At 46.0% G+C, this 18,750-nt stretch overlaps 1 protein-coding gene across 1 annotated transcript in view; it reads right to left on the bottom strand.

The window, feature by feature from the left end:
• The window catches only part of cdk8 (cyclin dependent kinase 8), a 41,670-nt gene that overhangs the window by 10,957 nt on the left and 11,963 nt on the right, over nucleotides 1-18,750 (bottom strand). Inside the window, exons 4-7 of the mRNA XM_060899843.1 lie at nucleotides 17,339-17,479; nucleotides 5,616-5,673; nucleotides 5,050-5,181; nucleotides 1,530-1,673 (exon numbers count right to left, since the gene is read on the bottom strand). Coding sequence (XP_060755826.1) covers nucleotides 1,530-1,673; nucleotides 5,050-5,181; nucleotides 5,616-5,673; nucleotides 17,339-17,479 — 475 coding nt within the window. The remainder of the gene's footprint in view (nucleotides 1-1,529; nucleotides 1,674-5,049; nucleotides 5,182-5,615; nucleotides 5,674-17,338; nucleotides 17,480-18,750) is intronic.

The following is an 18,750-nucleotide window of genomic DNA, read 5'->3' as shown; positions in this document are numbered from 1 at the left end:
ATTTGGCATGAAATTTCAAAATGTCTCACTTTCGACATTTGATATGTTGTCTATGTTCTATTGTGAATACAATAACAGTTTTTTAAATTTGTAAATTATTGCATTCCATTTTTATTTACAATTTGTACTTTGTCCCAACGTTTTTGGAATCGGGGTTGTAAGAAACAAAAGAAACATTTATTTAGTAATAACAGTTAGAATTACTTGTTGGCAACAACGTTATTGTATGCGTCTTCCTGGAAGGTTTTTTTTTTAAGTCAGTGGTTTTATAATTTTCCCCCCACAAATATCATTGGCAACACAATATATATATAATGAATTTCCTGGTTTCACAGTTCTACTTTGTGACTATATAGGACACAGTTATAGAAGCGAGTTATTTATAAAATCACGTTGTCTCTTATCACCCAAATGAGGATGGGCTCCCTTTTGAGTCTGGTTCCTCTTGAGGTTTCTTCCTCATGTCATCTGAGGGAGGTTTTCCTTGCTACCGTCGCCACAGGCTTGCTCATTGGGGATAGATTAGGGATAAAATTAGCTCATGTTTTAAGTCTTTAAATTTCTGTAAAGCTGCTTTGCGACAATGCCTATTGTTAAAAGCGCTATAAAAATAAACTTGATTTTTTTTATACATTTCCCATCAGATATTTTATAGTATTTTGTCAAGTGCTTTAGGAGTACTACAATATAAATGCGCTTTATAAATGAAATAAAAAAAAAAAAAAAAAGTATGTCACTCCTACCTGAACTTGATTCACATTTGTTGTTTAATGTGTAAAAATAAAATCAAACTTGATAACAAAACCAGTTATTTCTTTATTACTTCCTGATTCTGAACACACAAACCCAAGTGTCGGTTTATAACTTCCATAATTTTCTTGCAATGCTCAAACGTCTCAAATTTCCTTTCCCGGTGATTCTATCTCCAGTTAAGGCAGTCAGGTGAGGATCTGAGACTCATCCAGTCATCCGCAAAGATTTTCTCAGCATTTCTTCCAAAAATTAAGCACAAACACCAAAAACGTATAAATTCTGGTTACGATAAGCCTTCATAGAAACAGATCCAGTATTTTTAACAGAGCATTTCAGAAGGTTTTTCTTTTTTCTATTATTATGATGTGAAAACTGAGAAGACAGAAGAAGCTTTAGCCAAACAGCTGAGCAGACAAAGGAACAACGGGAATCTGAGCACTTCCGCCGCGTAGGAGTTAACAATAGCGTAAACACACCATGCACTTTGATGACATTGTTGTGCACCAAAATAATGATGTGGCAAGTTGTACTGAGGAAAACTAACTAAGCCTGCACATTCATCTCTGCTCATTTCAGTCCTGGTTTCTTCTTCTTGTTAGCCGTGTTTGGGAACTTACATCCAGATGGCTGGGAATTAATTAGTGACTTCTAGCAGGTTGCTTTTCCAAACAACCAAAATATTTGTGCTGCAACAAATGCATCGATTGAACATGTATAATACCTCTTGGTATTTTTTTACTTGTTGGTATAAAAGTAATGCTGTGTTTCAGGATTACCTGCAGGGAAGCCCATGACGTTGAAGATGCGGTCCAGCTGGTCATGGTGGTACGGGTTGCTGGTCTTAATGTCCTCCTGCCGACAGTGGAATATCGGCTCTGAGGTCAAGAGCTCGGCGAAGATGCAGCCGATTGCCCAAATATCTGAAAACGAGCGACAGAAAGCGTGAAAAGGGATGAAGGTGAGTATAAACGTACGATTCGCTGCAATAAAGTTGAAATTGGGCCATTTTAAAGGGATCCTCCAGCGGAGTTATTCTCAAGCTTATTTTATATAAAATTAGTTGCAGATTTCAAAAAATCAAACTTTCATTTTCGGAGACCAGATAGTGTTTAAGAAAAAATTAATTTTCTTTAAAATGCCAGATGGGCTTCCTATAGACCCTTTTCAGTCACGTGACCTTCGTAAACGCGACCACCATTTTGGACATGTAGCGGACTTCGGCTCGAATTGGTTTGAATGCGAGGAAGGCGACAAACGGAGAACATACAAGAAAAAGGAGCGAGATGCAGAAAACACCTTCGCTATCCAGCGACGTAGGGCATTTACAGGGCGAGCAGAGGGAGAAATAACAGTAACGACACATTAGCAACGCCGTACAGAAATAACGGTTTATGGCACAGACCCTTTCGGTTCTCGCTCATCTAGCTGCTACAATGACTGCTTAGACTGCAACAATAATACCTAACACACATTTAAGTATCCGTCGTAAAGACGTGAAACTCATCGAGTGACGAGTGTGTTCATTGATAAGCTAACACAATCTAAAAGTAGACATACCATCACACTGCCCTGGCGCTGTGTACAGTTTACCTTCTATGGTTTGTGCACTCGCTATTTGCCATTACTTTCTCCAACTGTTGTTACAGATTACAGGGAACGGCCTGGATTTAAGAGACAAATACATGTTCCTCTTGTTTTGAACACTTAGCCCATGTTTACATTAGACCGTATCAGCGGATCATCAGATTAACGTTTTTAAAAGCGATTAGTGTGCACACAGCAACACCAATACACGATTCGCGTGCACACAGCAACACCAATACACGGATACGCTCGGCTCCGCAGGCATCCTGCGCTCCAAATCACTCCGCCCTGAACAGTGAGTGCCCTCTGGAGGGTGCGCACTCCGGCCCTGCGCAGCTCACAGAGCGCACGAGTGAAGTGCACGAGCCACGATTCGGGACTGAGCCGCTGTGTGTGTGATCCCAGCGCAGATCACTTACCACTCGCAAGTGGAAGGATGGCAAGCCTAAAGACAATCGTTTTTTTTTTGTTACATAGTCAAGAGAGGTGTCGGATCACTGGATCCAGTGTAAATAGCTGCCGGAGCCAACGCCCGAGGTTCCGGAGCATGCTCCGGCTTGCTCCCCCTCAAATTAAGCGCTGTTTGTAGGACACTGCCTCTGATCTGTCCTACAGTCTACCAACAGCAAAGGAACACAACGCTAGCTAATGTCGTTAGCTAATAGCTACTACAGAAGAACAAAGAGGTTACAATGGGTTATTTTAGCCTATTTGGTTACACACTCGCCGCCACAGAATGTTAACAGCAATGTAATGCCTTTTCTGGCTAATTTTATTCGTCTTACCTCCAACAAAGTGGTCACTGCACAAGCGTTGGTATGCCGAGGGCTGCCAATCTTTCCTGTTAATGGCCGCTATCCATCTTCTCCGTCGGGATCCGATAAAATGATAACCCTTGCCTTGTTTGTTGATGGTTACTACATCCAGGTGCACAACAATATAGTGGCATGATGGAAGTCTTGCTGAAAATAAACACTTTCTTTGCTGCCGTTCCTCAATGCTGGCTGTGGTAAACTACTGGTAGTACACGTCCAAAATGGCGGCCGCGTTTGTCGTGACGTCACGTGAAAAGGGTCCATAGTTCTGACGTATGCGATGACATCATGTAGTCGTTACTTGGAGCAACTCAGCCGTTTATATTTTGTTTACATCGTAGTTTTACAAGTATTTTACCCAATTTATCAGTTTTTAAATAAGTATGCCTCACTGTGTAGCATATAAATGCAACAATGACACTAAAAAGAAAGCACAAGCTGGAACGAGACTCCATTTCCACAGAGAAAAGGCCAAGTGTGCTGGATCAGCTGTGGCAGAGAGTCACCAACAGAAACTGGATCAGACACGAGACCTCATGCTGCAGAATCTTTTTTACATGATCTACAGAAAGTGCGTGTACGGCTGCGTGCTCTAAAACCTCGGTTTAAAATGGCTCAACTCGCAGCGAGACATGACACTTCGTGCTCTAAAATCTTTTTTTTTTACATGATCTACATGGTGCTGGGGAGATTAACAGAGTGTGTGGCATGGTTTAAAACAGATTTTGGAGCACGCCGCCCCCCACACACGCACACTTTCTTTAGATCATGTACAAAAGGTTCTGCAGCGTGAGGTCTCATGTCTGATCCAGTTTCTGTCGGTGACTCTCTGCCACAGCTGATCCAACACACTTGGCATTTTTTCTGTGGAAAATGGAGTCTCGTTCCAGCTTGTGCTTATTTTTTTAGTGATTGTGTCATTTATATGCTACACAGTGAGGCACACTTGTTTAAAAACTCAAATTCAGTAAAAACTAATAAAATTGGAAGTCTGTGATTCAAATTCAGTAGCTTCCGGTTGTGAGAGGAGTTGATTTCCGAAGGAAAATACACTCTTGTGAAATTGTCAAAGTATAATTTTGTTAATCAAGGGCTGTAACTCTGGTAAAATGTGACCGAATTGAACTAAATGACAATATGCGTATTATCGACATATAACAATGCCTCGTCAAGTTTTGTGAAATTCCTCCAAAAATCGTGAGACGAGTTGATTTCAGAAGGTGAGCACCCTTTCCTGGGACGGACAGACAGAGCCACGACATAATCCCCCTTTGGGCCTTTCGGCCAGCGGGGGATAAAAAATAGCAAAACGACGACGTAAACAGAGAATATAAACAGCTAAGTTGTTCCAAGTGACCGCTACCTGATGTCATTGCATGTATGTGTCACCACCGCTGGAAGGCCATCTGACATTTTAAAGAAAATTCATTTTTCTCAAACACCGTTTGGTCTCTGAAAATGACAGTTTGATTTTTGAACTCTGGGACTACTTGTACTTAAGATAACTTAGAGAATAAATCTGCTGGAGGATCCCTTTAACTGGAAATAGAGCTCTAAAGACAGCTAAAGTGACCGCCGACACCCCTCGGACTAATGAATCTATTTTTACATCATCGTATAAAATATTATGAAAAACTTTTAGAAAGATACTTTTATCAGTTTTGGACAATGGAAAAATAAATTTATATGCTGAAAATATGGCAAAATTCATAATACACACAATACAACTAGATGTAGAAAGAAAGCTTTTAAAAGCAGGCTGAACGTTACAGTTTTACAAGGAATGAGACGGAACATGCAGCACATACAAGGACCCACACTGATCTGTTTAACTGTACAAGGAAACATGAATCTTTATACTTGCATGAGCACGCGTGCACGCACACACACATCTTACCAATGGCTTTGGTGTAATGTCTGGCCCCCAGCAGCAGCTCTGGTGCTCGGTACCAAAAAGTAACCACCACAGGGTCCAGATCGGCTAAAGGCTTCAGCGGTGAATTAAAGAGCCGGGCAAAGCCCATATCCGCTACACACACACACACACACACACACACACACACACACACACACAGTCACTACAGAACCAGAATGCGAAAATCTTTTATTACATTATTATTACACCTATATAATAATAATAATAATAACAACAACAACAACAACAACAACTCTGTTGAATTCTCGATTCTGATTGGTCTGACAGTATCTCTGACTGTATTTCAAATCACAGCCGCTCGTTCAAATACGTTATCATTTCTATAGTAACAAATTCACGTTGGATACACTCTAAAGCAAAAAAAAAAAGGCAGCACTGTGGTAGAAGAGGAATAAAACACTTTAGAGTGTGCAGTTATATGAAAACAGTAACTCCATCGTCAGTTGTCTTGCTATAACAGCACTCCTCTAGGAGAGTTTTATTCATTACATACAGTATGAAATAAGACAGAGTGTGTGAGGTCATACCTATTTTGACGCGGCCCCTCTCTGGCCCCTCGCCCATTACTAAGATATTTGCAGGTTTCTGGACAGGAGGAGAGAAAGATAAGAACACATCGTTCATTTTGCAGCCTGCATTTGGAGCATTTTACACCTAAAACAGTCACATGACCAGACGTGTCAACAGTATGGGTTTAAAAGGTCATTTCCTGTAAGGATGAAACTGCCTGAAATAGTTTAATTAAGCAGCTTAGGCTACATCCACATGACAACAGCAACGAGATGTTATTTAAAAATATATCGCGTCCAAATGGGCAACGATCAGTAAAATATCAGGTCCATATGGCAACGCAACGCTTGCTGAAAACGATGCAATACACATGCCACACCTCTAGGGGCGCTGTAAGACGGTCCCTTCGGAGACACCAGAACAATAGAAGAAGTAAGGACGCATGCGCATAAACTATTATGCGCGAGACTTCATATTAGCCACAAAGTCAGGAAAATCTGTTCGTAAAATTACATTATAATGACCAAATACAATGAAAAGTATTTTTCCAGTCTCACCTGTGAAAGGTAATCCCATGTGATCTCGTTTGGACGGCAAACCTGTTGGTACAGTTAAACGCAGCTAATCTTTATTCTCCGCTTTGACCTATCCAATATGGCGGCGAGGATGACGTATGATTCTACACGGAAGGCGGCGTCTTTAATGGTCTGGAATAAATTGGATGCTACACGTTGATGGATTAATTTGTTGTTTCTCACCTGTGAAAGGTAATCCCATGTGATCTCGTTTGGACGGTAAACCTGTTGGTACAGTTAAACGCAGCACATGAATCTTTATTCTCCGCTTTGACCTATCCAATATGGCGGCGAGGCTGACGTATGATTCTACGCGGAAGGCGGCGTCTTTAATGGTCCGGAATAAATTGAATGCTACATGTTGATGGATTAATTTGCTCTTCTACGCCCTTTTTGAGGAATGTATTGTCGGACTTAAACCAACATCTGAAGAGGTTAGATCGCTCCTTTTTTTTCCCCCATTTTTGCTGGCGGGATTGACTCTGCCCTAAGGGCAGAGTCTCTCTCTCTCTCTCTCTCTCTCTCTGCACCATTACACAATAAATATTCACAGTGAAAATATTTTGTAAGCGCGTTTCATGAACCAAGTTATAGGATTTGTTGACAACTCGCATCGAGTTCGTTATACTTCTACCCGGCGTGAAGCACTCACAGTCATGTGGTTGTGACGTCATCGTAAACAAATCCGTTCTACTCATCCAGACGACTTCACAACGGCAACGTTGCCAGATCTTTCCACTCTGGAACCCGTTCTCAAAAAGATTGCGTTTTGGGCACCCAAAACGCCGGTGCCGTGTGGACGCCAGGCCTAAACGATAAGCAATTGTATCGGAGTCACCTGAATCCGTTGCCGTGTGGACAGGGCCTTAGTCTGGTTAGTCTAGAGGATGTTTAACAGTGCGATATAAAAGACGTAACTTTTGGGTATAAATCTTTAAATATTGTGCTTCGCTGATCTCTGATGACATCATCAGATCGCTTTCTACAACTACTACGCCACTTACATTGATTTATTAGCGCTTTTAAATTCTATGCACATGGCTCCTGGGCTGTGTGAAAGAACACAGAATGGTGATAAACCCAGAGCAATTACTGAAAATGGTGCAAAATCACCGGTGAGGAGGATTATCAGGACATTTTCTAGCATTTAAAGGTTTAAAGTAGTAAATAGAGATGACTAATCCCTACCACGGCGTCAGAAAGGTAATTACACGCTTTTAAGAAAATGGGCCTTGCTCCTAAGTGATTAAAAGTGTTGTGAAAGTTCATGGAGGTAAATGTGTCTTTCAGTAACACGTCAGCACTAATGACTACTTGTTCAACTGAACAGAATAGCAAATCAATCTTGTATTGCCATGCAACCGAAAGCAAGAGGACGCTTTCTTTCCACACATCTCAGCTCTGTTATTAAGAAGCTGGTGTCAGCAGGGGTGCCGTTTGGGGGGGGAGGAGGAGTTAGGACAATTCTAAGGGCTCAGCATTGACAAGGGGCCTTCAGAGGACAACATTAATATTACTACCATGTGTAAGTTAATTTAATAAAAATATTTTGAATAATTTTGGCTCTTCTAGCTTGGTTTTCCATTTTCGACAAAATTATTAGGAGAGATCATCTTTATATTTCACCCCCTCCCTATTCATGACATGGTACAGTATTGTGTAGGCGGAGCCAGAGCATGACACTAACGTTAGCTGCGCATGGTAGAAGCAGAATTGATGGTGAATTGACACCATTGTGAAGAAGTTGGGCTGCCAGAAACGTAAAGCAAGGCAGCAGAAAGCTGAGAGAGAGAGAAAAAGGGCCGACAATTAGTTACCAGTCCCCCCCGAAGAAAGGTAGCCTATACATTTATTCACTGACCTTCCTTTGGTGGCTATTAACTTCACATGCTAACGTTAATACTCCAGAAGATTATTATTGTGCCATAACCACTGCTTGGATGATCAAGCTAACAACTTAACTTATAATGCGGAGTCGTTTTACTTAAATATTTCATAGGTTACCTTTATTGCCACTGAAAATGAGATGAGTAAGGAGTGTAATTTTGGTCTGCAAAGAGCTCAGTGAATTTGTAGGTGCAGCTTGTGCGCCAGCTAGGTTAAAGTGCATATTCTGGACCAATTTCATTTTGTTTTTTTTTTTTAATATGAAAGTATGTCCCTGTGGCAGCGGGGGCGTGGTCAAGCGCCGGTCTGTGACAGGAGGGCGGAGCCAGGGAAGGTGAGTGGCAAAATCGCTACACCTGACGGTGATTAACCTGTGTTTTGTGTGTTTTCCCAGTAACCGCTCCCTATTTAAGGAGGCAGAGGGAGAGCAGAGGGAGCGCAACCCGGGACCAGAACACCGAGTGTGTGTGTGTTTTACGGCGCTTCCTAGAAAGCGGCGACTTAACTGAAAAGTTGAGAAATAAAAGCCTTGTCTATATCTAAAGCGTTGTCCTGCCGTCCTCTGTGCTCCACCCACACGCCGAAAGCGCTACAGTGGTGCCGAAACCCGGGGAAAAGGTGGAGCACCAAGCTTGCAGTCCCATGGAATCCTCCCCGTTCGCGGACTTGGTCCACGCCCTCGCCATGGCTCAGCAGAGCCAGCACCAGGCACTCGTCACGCTCTGAAAGGAGCAGGAGCGCCGCTTCGAAGCCCTGGTGCTGGCCCAGCAGGAAGATCGTGAGGCGTTCCGGCATCTCCTCGCGTCGGCGGGGTCCACCAGCGCCCCGGCCGCGGGCCTGTCTCCCCTCACCATGACCAAGACGGGCCCGCAGGACGACCCCGAGGCGTTTATCACCTTGTTTGAGCAGGTCGCCAAAGCCTCGGGGTGGCCGATGGAGCAGCGCGCGGCACGCCTCCTCCCCCTCCTGACAGGAGAGGCGCAGCTGGCCGCACTACAGCTCCCCGCCGACCGCCGGCTGGCCTACGCGGACCTTCACCGGGCAGTCCTCCAGCGCGTGGGGCGCACGCCCGAACAACAGCGCCAGCTCTTCCGCGCGCTGCGGATGGAGGAAGTCGGCCGGCCGTTCGCGTTCGGCCAGCAGCTCCGGGACGCCTGCTGGCGGTGGCTGAGGGCCGACGATCGCGACGCCGAGAGAATCATCAATCAGGTGTTGCTGGAGCAATTCATCGCCCGCTTACCAGCCGGAACCGCGGAGTGGGTCCAGTGCCACCGCCCGGCGTTGCTGGATCAGGCCGTAGGACTGGCGGAGGATCATTTGGCGGCTGTTCCAGCAGCAGGACGACCGACAACGTCGTCTCTTCTCTCTCTCTCTCTTCCTCCCCCCCCCCCCTTCTGTGTCCCGTCCTCACCCCATTCCCCCACCACGGAGGCGGGAGCCGGCTCCACCCCAGCCGGCCCGCCGCACCCGTGGTGCCCTCCCGTTTCTCCCTTCTGTGTCTGTCTCTCCCCCCCCGGTGAGTGAGCCCCAGAGCACAGCTGCAGAGGGAAGGCCCGGGCCGGTCTGCTGGCACTGCGGGGAACCGGGCCACCTGCAGCAACAGTGCGCAGCAATGGAGGTGGGCGCGGTGGTGCGGATCCCCGACGCGCCAGAAGCTGCCCTCGATCGGGCCGGAGCATATCGCATACCGGGGAGTGTACAAGGGGCTACATATCAGGCGTTGGTGGATTCGGGTTGCAATCAGACCTCGATCCACCAAAGCCTGGTGCAAGACGAGGCATTGGGGGGAGCACAGGGGGTGAAGGTGTTGTGTGTGCATGGGGATGTTCACAGGTACCCTTTGGTGTCGGTCCACATATATTTCAGAGGGGAAAAATCTATAGTAAAGGCGGCGGTTAATCCTCGCCTTACCCACTCTTTAATTTTGGGGACTGATTGGCCGGGATTTCAGGGTTTGATGACGCGCCTAGTAAAGAGTGGGTCCTGCCGTTTGACAGGGGGAGGTCCCGGTGTCGCTTTGGCTGGAGCTGTGGTTGCAGAGCCGTCTACGTCATCTCCGCAACAGAGCGAGGAGCTGCCGGCTCCTCCTCTTTCTGTTGGGGAATCCCTCGCGGATTTCCCACTAGAACAATCGCGAGACGAGACTCTGCGACACGCGTTTGACCAAGTGAGAGTAATCGATGGTCAAACGCTCCAGCCGAACGCCACCCCGTCCTTCCCCTATTTTTCCATTTTGAAGGATAGATTATACCGAGTGACGCAGGACACTCAGACAAAAGAGCGAGTCACACAGTTATTAATTCCAAAGAGCTGCCGGGAATTGATATTCCAGGCGGCTCACTTTAATCCCATGGCTGGACACCTAGGGCAGGATAAGACACTAGCCCGGATAATGGCCCGATTTTATTGGCCGGGGATTCGCGGCGACGTCCGTAAGTGGTGTACGGCGTGCCGCGAATGCCAGTTAGTAAATCCAGCGGCCATTCCAAAAGCGCCCTTGCGGCCCCTACCATTAATCGAGACCCCGTTCGAAAGAATTGGGATGGATCTCGTCGGGCCATTAGATCGGTCAACACGAGGGTACCGCTTTATATTGGTTCTGGTGGACTATGCAACGCGATACCCGGAAGCAGTGCCTCTTCGCAATATCTCAGCACGCAGTATTGCAGAGGCCCTCTTCCACGTCATCTCCCAGGTTGGAATCCCGAAAGAGATTCTGACTGACCAAGGCACCTCGTTTATGTCACGAACACTGAGCGAACTGTATGGGCTACTGGGCATTAAGCCAATCCGCACCAGCGTTTATCACCCACAAACGGACGGCTTAGTTGAACGGTTCAATCGCACCCTCAAAAATATAATCAAAAAATTCGTAAGTGAGGACGCACGTAACTGGGATAAGTGGCTCGAACCCTTATCATCTGCAGTGCGAGAGGTCCCCCAAGCCTCCACGGGGTTCTCCCCGTTTGAACTATTATATGGGCGTAAGCCGCGCGGCATCTTAGATGTACTGCGGGAAAATTGGGAGGAGGGACCTTCACAGAGTAAAAACGAAATTCAGTATGTTATGGACCTGCGCGCAAAACTCCACACACTCACCCACCTAACTCAGGAGAATTTGCGGCAGGCCCAGGAACGGCAAGCCCGGCTGTACAACAAGGGCACGCGCCTTTGAGAGTTCACTCCGGGAGATAAGGTACTTGTCCTGTTGCCCACGTCAAGCTCCAAATTAATCGCCAAGTGGCAAGGACCCTTTGAGGTCACACGGCGAGTCAGGGACGTCGACTATGAGGTAAGGCGAACAGACAGGGAGGGGGCACTACAGATCTACCACCTCAATCTACTTAAACTCTGGAACGAGGAGGTCCCTGTGGCGTTGGTGTCGGTAGTTCCAGAGAAGGCGGAGCTGGGGCCGGAGGTTCAAAGAGGGACATTGGCATCACGTACCTCTCCGGTCCCCTGTGGAGACCACCTCTCCCCGACCCAACTCACGGAGGTCGCCCAGTTGCAGGCCGAGTTTTCGGATGTGTTCTCGCCCCTGCCCGGTCGCACTAACCTCATAGAACACCACATAGAGACGCCCCCGGGGGTGGTAGTGCGTAGCCGCCCTTATAGGTTACCCGAACACAAAAAAATGGTGGTTTGGGAAGAACTTGAGGCCATGCTCGAAATGGGCATCGTCGAGGGGTCCCACAGTGACTGGAGCAGCCCGGTGGTCTTGGTTCCCAAGGCTGACGGGTCGGTCCGGTTCTATGTGGACTATAGAAAAGTCAACGTGGTGTCTAAATTCGACGCATACCCAATGCCTCGTATTGATGAGCTGCTCGATCGACTAGGCACAGCTTGCTTTTACTCGACACTGGATTTGACGAAGGGATATTGGCAGATCCCCTTGACTCCATTATCCCGGGAGAAAACGGCCTTTTCCACACCGTTCGGCTTACACCAGTTCGTCACACTTCCGTTTGGGCTGTTTGGGGCACCCGCTACGTTTCAGCGGCTGATGGACAGGGTCCTCCGGCCCCACGCCACCTATGCGGCCGCTTATCTCGACGATATTATCATTTATAGTAATGACTGGCAGCGGCACCTGCAACACCTGAGGGCCGTCCTTAGGTCGCTGAGGCGGGCGGGTGTCACTGCCAACCCGAAGAAGTGTGCAATTGGGCGGGTGGAAGTACGGTATCTGGGCTTCCACTTGGGCAACGGGCAGGTGCGTCCCCAAATTAATAAGACGGCAGCGATTGCGGCATGCCCGAGGCCCAAGACCAAAAAGGGGGTGAGACAGTTCCTGGGGCTGGCTGGCTACTATCGTAGGTTTATACCTAATTATTCGGACGTCACCAGCCCGCTGACTGACCTCACTAAAAAGGGGGCGCCAGATCCGGTCCAGTGGAAGGAGCAGTGCCAGCGGGCTTTCTCTGAGGTAAAGGCTGCACTGTGTGGGGGGCCACTTTTACACTCCCCTGACTTGGATGCGTCGGACAGAGGGCTGGGGGCCGTTTTGTCCCAGCAGGTGGAGGGGGAGGATCGCCCCATCCTGTACATCAATCGGAAGCTGTCGGTGCATGAGGGGCGCTACAGCACGATTGATAAGGAATGCCTGGCGATCAAGTGGGCGGTCCTCGCCCTCCGTTATTACCTGCTGGGGCGCCCTTTCACCCTCTGTTCAGACCACGCGCCCCTCCAGTGGCTCCACCGCATGAAGGATGCCAATGCGCGGATCACCCGTTGGTATCTGGCACTCCAACCCTTCAACTTCAAGGTGGTCCACAGGCCGGGAGCGCAGATGGTCGTGGCGGACTTCCTCTCCCGTCGGGGGGGGGGGGGGGGGGTTGGCTGCAGGCGGACGGGCGCCGGGCTTGAGTCGGGCGGTGGGGGTATGTGGCAGCGGGGGCGTGGTCAAGCGCCGGTCTGTGACAGGAGGGCGGAGCCAGGGAAGGTGAGTGGCAGAATCGCTACACCTGACGGTGATTAACCTGTGTTTTGTGTGTTTTCCCAGTAACCGCTCCCTATTTAAGGAGGCAGAGGGAGAGCAGAGGGAGCGCAACCCGGGACCAGAACACTGAGTGTGTGTGTGTTTTACGGCGCTTCCTAGAAAGCGGCGACTTAACTGAAAAGTTGAGAAATAAAAGCCTTGTCTATATCTAAAGCGTTGTCCTGCCGTCCTCTGTGCTCCACCCACACGCCGAAAGCGCTACAGTCCCTTTACACACTCATCCAGAAGGGTAATTTTGCACAAGGCCATCCGTCTACAGCAGAAAAAAATAACAAAACGCGTCTGGAAAAATCCCAAGGGAGTCTGGAGCCAGATTCGTGATGTCACCTGTGGAAGCGCCAGCAGGCTGCGAGAGCTTTGCATGGTTTCAGTGCACAGCCTGTGTAGACCAAGCGCTCCCATTTCTCTCTCATTGTCCGGTCTTTTGGGAAACGATGAGTACTAATCCCATCAAGATTGGTGTTGCTACACCCTCCTACAATACATCTGTTAACCATTTTAATAATTATGCGATAACGTTGAAGAAATTTGCAGAAAACCACCAGGTCGTTTTGTCATAAACAAACCAGCACTGACGTAGGATTCAGAGGGAGGCGTACCGCATGCGACGTCACGAAAATCAATGTTTGCCGGGAAATCCAAATGCCAAGTTTTTTCAGAGGCGGACCAATTCGCCTCAAATGGCTTGATTTCAACTGAATTTTTCTGGTATTGCGCAAGGTAAAAAAATTGCAGAGAATGCAGAATGTGACAGATATTTGACCAAAGTTTAATATAAAATAGGAGAATTACATGGATCTTGCTCCTGAATTTACCCGTGATATGCACTTTAAGATGCATGCTAATAACTAGCTTGTTCACTAATGAGGTCTGCCCTCAACATGCACAGATGCAGCCACAGGATTAGAAACCCTGCCTCAACCCTCCTCCCAGTTAAAACAAAAGGAGGTGAGCAGTATTTTGTTGATAACATATTTACAGAGCAATCTGTGAATAAAGGGTTTTGAGGTTAAGGTAGGGCTGCGTACCGGTACTGTGTACAGGTACTGTACCGTGAAAATCGATTCGGTACAGGTCCAAAATACCGGATCATGAAGTACCGGTACTGTACCGATATAAATTTACACCAACGCTTATTTTGGTGACTGAAGATGCGTAAATCCTACCACAAAGACGAAAATTTAGCACTGGAAAAGACGTAAGATGCCGTGCTGAAACTTGAAAATCAGAGCCATCTTTGATTTGAGATCCTCTCGCCACAGTCTCACGAGACATTGCAAGAGCTTGGCTGATCCAGCGTTCTGATTGGTCAAAAAGACTCAAAAGCAGGTCAGCCATTTTTCCTTTGCTGGCATTGGTGGCCTTCGTTAGTCTGGCTAACGCAACTTCAAAGCTCTGCGAGCATTTGGTCTGGCAAAGATATTAAGCCCAACTGTTTCCCAAAGCGTGTGGTTGACCCGCCTCCCTGAAATGCCTCAGTTTGCTACTGGTCGAAGCCAGAAAAGGCTGTGACGAAGCTTAAACCAATCACATCACTCTTTCCTCTGACGTATGCGACGCGACGGAAACTGCTTGAGTAACAGGAAGAAGATAAATACCTCCAGGGCTGCTCTTTGCTCTGTTTTCAATGAGAACTTCCCGTTGAATGCTTTCAATACAGCATCTACCGCTGTGTCAAAGGCTTGCCGCTGCTCCATGTTCGTGATGTTTCTAGTGAATGAAGCGCTTCCAGCATAGATTCTGTAAACAATCTATGGCTTCCGGTCGCAGTTCTACTACGTCAGTGCCTTGAACACGCCTCTACCCAGGGCCGTTGGAGATGCTCAAAGTTGATTGGCTCCCGATTTTTCGGGAGCTTGGAAGAGCTGGAGATAGCTTGCCTTGCCAGACTAAGTTCGCAGCAGGCCCCCGTGTTGCGTCACACTTAGGATGGGCGAGCCCAGGCTAGGCCTTTGTTGCTTTGTGTAATTTTGCCGCGCAATTTAAAGGCCGCGGACTGCGCGTAGTCTGTAGTACTCTAGTGTAGTCACTTCTCGCTGTGAGACAACTTATGACTTTTTGTCCCAAGTTAACTATAGGGTGACTGAGAAGTGAGGTAGGAAACCTAGTTATGTTCGGTTTTCTTTGGATAAAGATACTGACAAGTTGTCAACAGTTTATTAATGTTTCTTTCATTATTGAAGAAGTTCAGAAGAATTTGTCAAATTGTTCAGGTACAGGTACAGGTCCGGACCTGTATCTAAACCTCTGTACCGGTACCTGTACCTGATGTTACGTTTAGGTACGCAGCTCTAGGTTAAGGCTCATGCTGATGGTACTGATGCTGCATTAACCATGTGAGCAGCGAGCTATAGCAAGCAAGTACAGTTTTAGCTGAACACGTTCATATCGACATTCCAGTAATGAAATGGACAAGAACTGGCTAAAATGATTGTTAGATAGCTTGGCTTAAGATGTAAAGCGAATACTGCCATTGCTACTTTTAAGATCACCATTTCCCTTCATGATCAGCTAATGTTACTAACCAAGCTCATTTCATCCAAACATTAGTAATACATACATAGTTCTCACAACACAGTGTGTTAGTATGATCATATGACAGATTCTGAATTATGCACAACAAAGCCCAAAAGTGACTTTCAAACTGTATGTAGAGTATGTGCAGCGGTTATCGAGCTCATTTGGGGCTGTTGAACATTGAGATACTAAATATTTGAGGTTGAAGGATTTTTTTCTCTGCCATTTGACCTCTTTGTATGTTTAGATCTTTTGCCATTGTTCACATTTATATTTCTTGTTATTTAATAAGTTGATGAATGTTGAGTTTTTCTCTGGATTGCTGATTACTGTATTTACTATTAAACTGGCACAGCACACAAAAAAAAAAACCTCAGTGGATTACTTGCAGTGCCCCATGTAATCTTCTATCAATTAAATAGTTATTCGTCAACCTAGAAATTTAACTGCATATAATGAGTCAGGACATGAAGGAGACATACGGATGAATTTGGAAGCGTGTTCGCGACAGCAAGGCCAGTTTACACCAACCCTGTGTTCGAAATCGCTCCCTATATAGTGAGTTTGCCATTTTCCAGTGCTGTTCGAAACCTTAGTGAGGATTATTTACACCCTATATAGTGCAGTCAAAGTATCCCACAATGCATTATGAAAAGTAGTGTACAACCGATGGCCACTAACCAAAGCAATATCATGCATTGCCGTTGCGTTGAAAGAAATCAACTTAAAAGTCTCAAATTTGATTAAATAAAAAGGCAGCAGCAAAGAAGAAAGTATTCAGCCTTGATTTAAAAAAAAAAAAAACTGAAAGATGCAGGTACTTTGTATTTATTAATGTGGGAAATACGCTCAGTATAATATGGATTTACCACAAAAAATACATGCATGTATTTATTATTTTGAAAACCCACCAGCCGACTGATCTGGCACGTTTTAATTGTACAACAGTAATGATGTAAATACCAGCACGACGGACGAGTGTCCGAAAGTGTTTTTTTCATTTTACCAATGAGCTCAGTATATAGTCCTCTATGTGGTAATTCCCTATATAGGGAGTAGTGAACGAGTGAGCGATTTCAGACACAGGGTAAGTTTATACTTATCTACTAGCTACAGCCTGGGTAGGTCTCTAAATACTGACACCTAGTGGTGAAAAGTAATATCAGGGTATAAACAAGGTCTGTGTCTTCTGTGATCAATTCAGTCGGAGGTGTTCAGATCCAGTGGGTCATCACTGTTTTTTGACAAACACAGACATTTGAATTCATGTGCGTTTTTTGTTAGAAAATTACACTAATAACACTTCATCTGTATAAACTAAGGGTCTTTTTTTGTTTTGTTTTGTTTGCGGGCGCAATATATTCTTTCAGAGGGCCCCAAAATGTTTAGCGGCATCCCGGGTGTCAGATTACAAAAAAGTATGCTTACTGAATTGTACTGTGTGATGTCACACTTTACAAAGCCAATTATGTGTCTAATTCATGAACAATTTGTTTCAACTCGGCACATAGCATGTAACTTTACCGCACATACGAGTTGGTAACATTTCTACTCAAACTGCGCTCCTGATAATCACACAGCAGCCGAAACAAGGAAGAGTTTAACATTCGTTCTCCTCCTGACAGCTTTCCACCACTGAATCATCAATTCCATCAAAACATTTCATAACAAGCGTATAGAAACTGCCAGACTAAACTGTTTAAGGAAGATAACAGCAGAAAAGTGCGCATGTACACACACACACACACACACACACACTCACCAGGTCTCTGTGAAGGACCCAGTTGGCGTGCAAATAGTGGATACCATCCAGGATCTGGTAGAGGAGAGACTTCACCATCCCACGTGGCAGCTGCAGAGGTTTCTTATTGGCCTTGGAGGCTCTGTGGAACTTAATGATGTGCTGCACACACACACGAGCCAAGAAATGTACATACGCTAACCGAGCTTTTCCACCAGAGGCTGTGGCTTAAACACAGGAGTGGAGCTTTTAAAAAAAAAAAAAAAAAAAAAAAAAAAGAGCTGGGATACGGGGTGGAGCTAAAGAAAGAGCTGGGATACGGGGTGGAGCTAAAGAAAGAGCTGGGATACGGGGTGGAGCTAAAGAAAGAACTGGGATATAGGTGTGAATCTAAAAAAAAAAAAAAGCTGGGATATAGGGGTGGAGCTAATAAAAAAATATCTGGGATACAGGGGTGGAGCTAAAGAAAGAGCTGTGATACAGGGGTGGAGCTAATAAAAAAAGAACTGGGATATGGGGTGGAGCTAATAAAGAGCTGGGATACAGGGGTGGAGCTAAAAAAAGATCTGGGATATAGGGGTGGAGCTAATAAACAGCTGGGATATAGGGGTGGCACTAAAGAAAGAGCTGGGATACAGGGGTGGAGCTAATAAAAAAATATCTGGGATACAGGGGTGGAGCTAAAGAAAGAGCTGGGATACAGGGGTGGAGCTAATAAAAAAGATCTGGGTTATGGGGTGGAGCTAATAAGAGCTGAGATATAGGGGTGGAGCTAATAAAAAAAGAGATCTGGGATATAGGGGTGGAGCTAATAAAAAGAGCTGGGATATAGGGGTGGAGCTAATAAAAAAGAGCTGGGATATAGGGGTGGAGCTAATAAAAAAGAGCTGGGATATAGGGGTGGAGCTAATAAAGAACTGGGATATGGGGTGGAGCTAAAAAAGAACTGGGATATGGGGTGGAGCTAAAAAAAGAACTGGGATATGGGGTGAAGCTAAAAAAAAGAACTGGGATATGGGGTGGAGCTAAAAAAAAGAGCTGGGACATAGGGGTGAAGCTAATAAAAAAGAGCTGGGATATAGGGGTGGAGCTAAAAAAAGAGCTGAGATATAGGGGTGGAGCTAATAAAAAGAGCTGGGATATAGGGGTGGAGCTAATAAAGAACTGGGATATAGGGGTGGAGCTAAAAAAGAACTGGGATATGGGGTGGAACTAAAAAAAGAACTGGGATATAGGGGTGAAGCTAATAAAGAGGTGGGATATAGGGGTGGAGCTAATAAAAAGAGATGGGATATAGGGGTGGAGCTAATAAAAAGAGATGGGATATAGGGGTGGAGCTAAAAAAAGAACTGGGATATAGGGGTGAAGCTAATAAAAAAGAGGTGGGATATAGGGTTGGAGCTAATAAAAAGAGATGGGATATAGGGGTGGAG

Source organism: Neoarius graeffei, chromosome 19 (assembly GCF_027579695.1).
Source record: "Neoarius graeffei isolate fNeoGra1 chromosome 19, fNeoGra1.pri, whole genome shotgun sequence".
NCBI lineage: Eukaryota > Metazoa > Chordata > Actinopteri > Siluriformes > Ariidae > Neoarius > Neoarius graeffei.
This window is presented reverse-complemented; position numbering and strand designations above follow the sequence as displayed.